The sequence below is a fragment of the Malus sylvestris genome, chromosome 7 (genome assembly GCF_916048215.2).
Source record: "Malus sylvestris chromosome 7, drMalSylv7.2, whole genome shotgun sequence".
Lineage (NCBI taxonomy): Eukaryota > Viridiplantae > Streptophyta > Magnoliopsida > Rosales > Rosaceae > Malus > Malus sylvestris.
In genome coordinates this window covers 13,781,248-13,789,517 of record NC_062266.1, presented here as the reverse complement: position 1 = coordinate 13,789,517, position 8,270 = coordinate 13,781,248, and the positions used below count along the sequence as shown (strand labels likewise).

Below are 8,270 nucleotides of genomic sequence, written 5' to 3'. Positions count from 1 at the left end.
TGGCTCCCAGTCATTGTCCACGTGGGCACCATGTCATTAGTTAACTTCATATATTGTTTATTTACTTTCAGAAATAAGGAGTTGGTATTAAGTACTAAATACCTACCGTTCAGGCCAAAAACACCCTTCAGAATAAATTCATGCAATGCAAACATCAAAAACATGATAAGAGCTTAAATTTAGAAGGGCACATTTGCCATTCCATCTCTCACCAACATTAAATAAAAACCTATGAATCAGGCCTGAAAGGAGGGAACGGAAAAGCAGAAATTTAATTAAAAATTCTAAATCCTAAAGTCAGCAGTTGAACGTCACAGGCACCCTATCCACCGTTGGATTCAGATACACTCTTTCAGATCGACGGCATAAAATTATCAGAGAAACTGTTTCTCTCCATATTTTTTGAATCACGGAAACTGTTTTCTTCTGCTATTTCTTCTTCCCATCTCTCTTTCCTCCTCCTTGCTCGGATCATATAATTTCACAAACCCCTAATTTTTTAATTCGTTTTTAGTTTGAAATATCCAGAAGAAATTAGTGCTTAATTAGATTCGCGGGCAATGAGTACTGGGGATCTTCTTAGCATTCAGCCTTTAGAGCTCAAATTCCCATGTAAGTTTCTTTTCTTTTCTTTCAGTTTTTTTTTCCTTTCCTGTGTGGTTAGCAAGAAAATCTAGGAAAATTGAGGGAAAACAGATTAAATCCTGCAAAATAATTATAAGGATGGGTTAATTGTGCATATAATTACGATTTTAATCTTTTGATTACCAGAAAATTAGAAACTGACTTTGATTTAGCTTAGTGATGCTTAATTCGTATGTTTAGGGATCGATTTGATTAAAATGGGATGTTAATATTGATTTTTGTATTGGGAAAATAGTCCAATTTTGTTAATTTTATTTTGTGGGTTTGTTTTCTTGTGGTGTAAAAGTTGAAGTGAAGAAACAGAGTTCATGTTCCTTGCAATTGACCAACAAAACAACTAATTATGTGGCCTTCAAGGTAATTTTTCGGTTCCCCTTAAATTATGGTATTGGATTGGTCTGAACATACGAGGTATGGACTTGAAATGCTTAGTGTTTGGATATTGTGATTGAATAGGTTAAAACAACCAATCCGAAAAAGTACTGTGTCCGGCCCAATGCTGGTGTTATCTTACCCGGAACAACATGTGATGTTACAGGTGAACACATTCAATTGATTTTAAGAGTATTTGGTTCTTTAGCTTTTCTGATATCTTAATCTTTTATTTCATGGTTCCAAGTTAAACTCTGAGTACTTGTTCTCAATTATATTCATTTTGTTGTTTTCATTGTTTTAGTTGTTAACATTACGCTCAATTATTTTTCTCAGATTTTCTCTATTTTCCTTGGGTAGGTTCCTTTAGTTTTTTTGGGGAAAGCATTGATACTTTTATATAAATCATTAAACCTATTAATTCTTTATCGTAATGGTTTCCTGATTTAAATTTGACTTTTGTAGTTACAATGCAAGCCCAAAAGGAGGCTCCGCCAGACATGCAGTGCAAGGACAAATTTCTCCTTCAAAGTGTTGTTGCACCAGAAGGTGCAACTATGAAAGACATAACTCCTGAAATGGTTGGATGATGCCTGCTAACACATTTTATATAGAGGTTCTGTTTTGGGTTTTATTTTATTTGCTTTAATCATTTTGTGAATTTGTATATAGTTCAACAAGGAGGATGGTAAAATTGTGGAAGAGTTCAAATTGCGGGTAATCTACTTTCCTGCCAACCCCCCATCACCTGTCCCTGAAGGATCTGACGAGGGCTCCTCTCCGAAGGCTTCAGTGCTTGATAATGGGAATCAAAACTCTTCCTTGTTTGATGCTGTAAGAGATTCTCTTTTGCAAGCTTTCAAGGAGGTTTGAAAACTGATTGAATGTCTGGGAATACTCATTAAGTTTCATTTTACATGGAAAATTAGGTATCAAGATCTCTTGAGGAAACAAAAGAGAAGTCGTCAGAGGTCAGATGTCCTTACTATTGTATTTCAATTATAGTTGCTTATGTTTCATTCTCTTGCATTTAATTTAATTTGCATGAATGGGGTGCTAAAATTGTGCAATTGTAGACAGTTGAAAGAATGTACACTAGAATGTCATTGCTAAAATATATTCACCAATGGTGTGTATTTTGGAGTCGCATCATAGTGGTTAAGTTTGTTTTGAAACATGCCTAACATACCAAATTCATGAATGTATTGAATGACATTGTATATAGAGGTTAGTAAAAGTCGTTAAAGATTGTGATTTCCAAGTTTTGATTCATTTTATATGGTTTCGGTGGTGGTAGCAACATTCAACAATATTTAGAAACTAATAGGTAGTCTGGTAGTATTTTCTTGACTTTCTTGCGAGGGAGCCATGCTTAGTTTTCTCTACTGTAAAGTTCACTTTTTGTTTAATTGGAACCGCTGTCATAAACTTCACTTTAATGACAGTGCATGAAACAATAAAAAATGTTAGGATGGAGGAAGTGGAAGGATTGTGGGATAGAGTTCGACTTTGGGCTTCTTTTTGGGTTTTAGTTTTCTTAGAATTTCAGGATATAGCACTATTGTGATTTACGACTCAAAATTAGAGTGATGGATATGAATTTGGAAGTGGTGATCGACGGATCGGGAGAAGCAGAGAAACAGCGTTTGAAGAGTTCTAGCATCGGGCGACTGGTCGGTGGTGGCAGCCAACCGGTCGGTTACAGTCAAATTTGTCTTGCATTTCCATTTTGTTTTTGTTGTCCTATTTAGGCTAGTTGTGTCCTACTTAGGGTTTTTAATTTGTAGGATTTGGGTTGTGAGTTCAAACACTCTTTGGAATCTCCATTTGTTAGTGAATTTCCTTGCCGTGCTTCACCCGCGTTCTGCTTGAGATTTTTTGTTTCTTTTACTTTTGCCTACAACATTGTTATTTGGTACTTTGTTAGAATTCACTTCTGCTTGTGCATAAAAGTAAAAGTGTTATCACAACTCAAGTTTCGGCGTGGGCTTTGCTTGCCAGTCATGATGAAGCTTTTTGTGTCGTCGGCCAAATTTGATATTTGAATAATTCGACGGGAGGAATGATTTTGGGAGTTTGTATATCTTTTGGTTGTATTTCAGGCAATGTTTGTTCACTCTGATTTTGTCATAAGGTGGAGTTTGATGTTCGAGAGTTTCATGAAGTGCTAGTTCTCACTTTTGGCCCGTATTTGTTACAAGTATGTTCGAGCTTTGTTTGAATTTTGTCTCTTATTTGTTGGTTTCCATAATGGAATTTGTTGGAGAAGGTGTTGGAGGAAATTTCAAGTTTTGATGACTCTTGGATTTTTTGAGTTGTGGAGATCAGTTTTGAAAGAAATTGGTGATCACTTTGCATTTGTATTTGTTATCCTAGCTTGTATATGATTTGGAAGTTTGCTAATTTCTTTCCAAGGTGGAGATTGTTATGATTTATGGTTCAAAATTTGTGTTGCATATAAATTGGCAACTGATCGGACGATCGCTTGGGAGAAGCAAAGAAACGTTTGAAGTGTTGTAGCATCGGGTGACTGGTGTTGAAAAAACGCCCACACTAGACCTTGTTCTTTGATGTAACCAACGGCAATAGACTAAACTAGCAAATATAGAAAAACTTAGAAACACATAAGAATTATACTGGTTCGGCAGAATTTATGCCTACATCCAGTTGTGATTTCTCTAGGTAGAGAAATCACCGCTCCTTTGATTAATAATAGAGATTACAGAACTTTTGCAAACCCCTAGAACTAATCTCTCTCTCTTGTCTTGGCTGTCACAGTTTTCCTCTCACAATTTAAGACTTGCCGCACCCTATTTATAGGCATAGGGTGCAGTTTACATGTCCTTTACAGATTATAATTCCTATTCTAAGTGGAATAGGAAATTAGACTTCCTTTCCAATTCCAAATAGACTTCTAGGATTTCTAATCTAAATTGAATAAGGAAACTAAGATTCTTTCCTAGCCCTTTTAGGACAAGAATTGGTGCACCCTTTTTTCCCTAAAACAATCCTAAACAGAAAAGGACATTAATTGACGAGCCAAAACCTAACAACTGGTCGGTGGTGCAGCCGACCCAGTCGGGTACGGGCAGATTTGTCTCACGTTTTTTGAGTTCCATTTATTGGTGTCCTATTTAGGTTAGTTGTGTCCTATTTGGGTTTGGATTTTAATTCTTGGTTGTATTCCTTGCTTGGTGGAGAGATTTTGTTAAATACCTATTTGATTAGGATTTGGATTTACTTCCAATTATGATTAGGATTCTCATTATAACCTAAGTCCTATGCACTAGTTTATTTTGTGTGCCGTCACTATTAGTGTAGAGAGTTTTCTCTCTTTTGGTTGGTTGGGGTGGTGGAGGTCATCATTTGGAGTCATGAGTGTGTGGCAAAATCATGGCTTATTCGTTTGGCAATTTGGTGAGAGTCAATTTGTGAGTTGTTAGAGAGTAATTTAGGAGAGACTTGTCTGTTTGTTTTGGCTTCTCTACTTGTTTGGTCTTGGGTATGAGAGTTCGAACTCTTTTACAATCTCCGTTTGTTTTGGTGATTTTTTTTTGCCGTGCTTCATCCATGGATATTTGGTACTTTGTGAGAATTCTTTTCCACTTGCGCATAAAAGTACAACAAGCCCTTCTTCCTCATTCATGCGGATTGTTGGGCAGCAATCTCTTCAGCTCGCTTTTATTAGCATAGCTGTTTTGTAATAATTTTGCTTAGGTTTATAGGACCTTGTTTTCTGTTTTGTCCACGCCTCACCACTATTCTTCAAGGGAGCTTCTATTTGTTTTTTGACCAACAAATCCAGATTAGATTAAGAGTTTCTCATTCATATTAATTTTCTTATCTTTGCATACTAGTTTTTCTAATTATTAGATGATAGAGAGGGACAGAAAAGTAAATTACAATTAGTTTGTTTTAAAAATTAATTTTATAGCTGGAAAGTGCTATTCTGAAATCGAATGGGTGTTTGGAGCAAAGTTGTGTGCAAATTGAATTACCCTTCTGTCAATCTGCATCATCATGCAAGAATCCCTTGAGATTGTCTAATAGACTGGTCTACTCTATGTTGACCACCGGATACAGAATTACAAATAATCCCTTCGGATTACCTTGCTTAAGTTTCTTTCGTTATGTATATCTTTTCCTCAGGCATGGCCTATGATTTCCAAGTTAACTGAAGAGAAGACTGCTGCTTTGCAACAAACTCAGAAGCTACGCCACGAACTGGTATTGTTTAATTCTTACTTAGTTTCTTACGTGTATCTAAGCCTCATCCTTTTGATTGTCCCTATGCAAACGGTTCTACTAGTATGTATCCCCATTTAACTTCATCAGCTGTCGATCATCGTAGCAAAAATCCTCGAGAAATAAAATGTCCTTTTTATGATTAGTTTTCTTGTTTGTATTTTAAATTGTTGGGTTTTTTATGCTTCTGTTCCACTTTATTGGAAGTTATATTTCATGTTTGTTTTCGTTTATTTCCTTTTTTCAATAAGAGAAAATTTTTCACTTGAGCAGGATGTGTTGAGAAAAGAAATTAGCAAAAACAGCGGTGGGGGATTTTCATTATTGTTTGTGGTGCTGTTCGGTCTTTTAGGCATCTTGGTTGGCTACTTCATCAACAAAACATAGAGAAGCTGGACCGTCGATTAATTAGTTGGATGCTGGCATAATACTGCGGTGCTCTGCAATTCAGAAACGTTTTAGGGATGCTTAAACTCTAATGTAAAAAGTTTAGTTATGATTTTGGCACTGTTTTGAGCGGATCATTTTTATTGAACAGATGGGTTTAGAATCAAGTCTTCTTGTCCAATGTTTTCCTCGAATGTTGATTGATTTGCAGATTTTGAGATTGTAATGTGATTTGTTAGTCGGATTGATCACCTGGTTTCTTTTAATAAGAAAATATTAGAACAAAGGTATTGCTCTAAATGGTGTTGATAATACCAAGGTTTATGAAGTTCTTTGGCCAAATTATAATTTTGATCTCCAAAGTTTTGGCGAGGTTGTCACTTTAACATTGTTGTCTAGTGGTGTTTTTTTCTATTTGCAAGCAAGAGGTCTTAAGTTTGACTTCTGTGAATGATGAGTTTGATACTAAATTATAATCGTTGTCTTTGAGTTGCTTGGCCCAAAATTCATCCTCTAGTTTTGGTGAGGTTCTGCTTGTGTGTGTTAAAGTGAGTTGGGACAGAGTCCCATATAGGACGAAGCAAATCCATAAGCAAGTCATCAGGTTCACATGGCAGGAGGCGTCTCGAGTGACCCAAATCTTGTCAGGTTTGGGCAAGTTGTCTAATTATTTATACAAATTACATGCTAAACAATAAGAAAAGCCAAAAAGAAGCGACAAAATTGAACAACAAATCAAACATTGTTGTAGGCCTATTTGATTGAACCATCTAGAGTTTAGAGAGAGAGAGGGGGCCGGCTATGGTTAGAGAGAAAAGAGATTGATTTAATTGTGAGGTGTGTTTGATTCACCCCATTGTGCCTTTATTTATAGTAGTAGGATAGGTAAAAACTTATTTACTCCTAATAGGAATATAAGATACATTCTCATATCTACTAGGATTTACACAATCACATTCATATTCTAAATATGACAGTAATACTCCCCCTTGAGTGTGTAAATACTCAACAAACCATCGCATCAGATCTTCAGCAGATAAGGTAGAATAATTGATGAAATCATCGCTAAAACGGGTGATTGCGAGTCTCAAATTTATTTGAAGTATGCATTTGTAGTAAAACTCACAAAACCTCGCTATGGTAAAACTGCATGGGAAAAACCCATAGACTAAGGAGAAAAGTGAGAAATATGCATAATGTCTTAAACAAACGTCAAACTAGACGAAGGTAGTGAAGTCAACGGAGTATGATCATCCTAGGATGGGTGCCTCATTAAAACCTTGTTAGGTAGTAAAAACCTAGTGGGAAAAATACTCCTAATCATAGGAAAAATAGTACATTAAGATCATGTAAGTATGCTTCTAGATACTCCCCCTGAGTTAGACATAACTTCTAAATAAGAGAACTACAAACGATTCAACTCAGATAATTTACGCATACCGATTCCTCGAACGAGCTTCTGAAAGGTAGACTTGGGCAATGACTTGGTGAAGAGATTGGCTAGGTTGTCCTGGGAACAGATTTGCTTGACTTCAATGTTCTGATGCTGCTGTTGCTGGTGTGAGTAAAAGAACTTTAGCGCTATATGCTTGGTGTTGTCTCCCTTGATGTATCCATTTTTCAACTACTCGATACATGCTGCATTGTCTTCAAAGATCATCGTAGGAAAGTCAACGATTGATGTAAGACCACTAGTGCTTCGAATATGTCCCATAACTTCTCTCAGCCAAAAGCACTCACACGATGCTTCATGTAGGGCGAGAATCTCAACATGGTTAGACGAAGTCACAACTAGTGTTTGCTTGGTGGACCTCTAAGATATAACGGTGTCTCTAACGGTAAAGACATAACCCGTTTAAGAATGTGCTCTATATGGGTTAGACATATATCTAGCATCTGCTTAACCAACAAGGTGAGAATCAATACCATAAAGGGCATCAACACTTGGAGATTCGCGGGTATAGAACAAGCCCAAATCCGTTGTACCTTTGAGGTAGTGGAAAATGTCTTTAACACCATTCCAGTGCCTGCGTGTGGGCGCATTGTTGTATCTAGCCAATAGATTCATAGTGAAGGAGATGTCGGGTCTAGTGCATTGTGCCAAGTATAATAAAGCCCCAATTGCACTTAGGTAAGGAACTTTGGGTTCTAAAATCTCTTCCTTATCCTCATTTGGATGGAAATGATCTCGTTTAGCATCTAGAGTCTAAACAACCATGGGTGTACTCGAAGGCTTCGCTTTATCCTCATTAAAACGACGCAACACCTTTTGGGTATAGTTCGATTGATGTACTAGGATTCCATTCGAACTATGCTCGATCTCTAGGCCAAGACAATATCGAGTTTTCCCAAGATCTTTCATCTCAAATTCTGATTTCAAGTGTGCAGCAATTTCCTCAAGCTCTGCGGGAGTCCTAATGAGGTTTATGTCATCGACATAAACTGCAACGATTACAAATCTGGAATGTGACTTCTTTATAAACACGCATGGGCATAATTTGTTGTTCACATAACCCTGACTTGTCAAATATTCACTCAGACAGTTATAACACATCCACCCAGATTGTTTCAATTCATAGAGTAACCTCCTCAACTTAATTGAGAGAGTGTTCCCTGGTCTA

At 36.7% G+C, this 8,270-nt stretch overlaps 1 protein-coding gene across 1 annotated transcript; it reads left to right on the top strand.

Moving 5' to 3' along the window:
- The first annotated feature begins 284 nt into the window (after positions 1–284).
- Positions 285–5,949, top strand: LOC126630492 (vesicle-associated protein 1-3-like). The gene is made up of 8 exons (XM_050300612.1): positions 285–612; positions 932–1,002; positions 1,102–1,183; positions 1,483–1,598; positions 1,690–1,851; positions 1,947–1,988; positions 5,167–5,244; positions 5,536–5,949. The coding sequence occupies exons 1-8, from the start codon at positions 561–563 to the stop codon at positions 5,647–5,649; spliced, it is 717 nt and encodes a 238-aa protein (XP_050156569.1). The 5' UTR covers positions 285–560; the 3' UTR covers positions 5,650–5,949.
- The last annotated feature ends 2,321 nt before the right edge of the window (positions 5,950–8,270 follow it).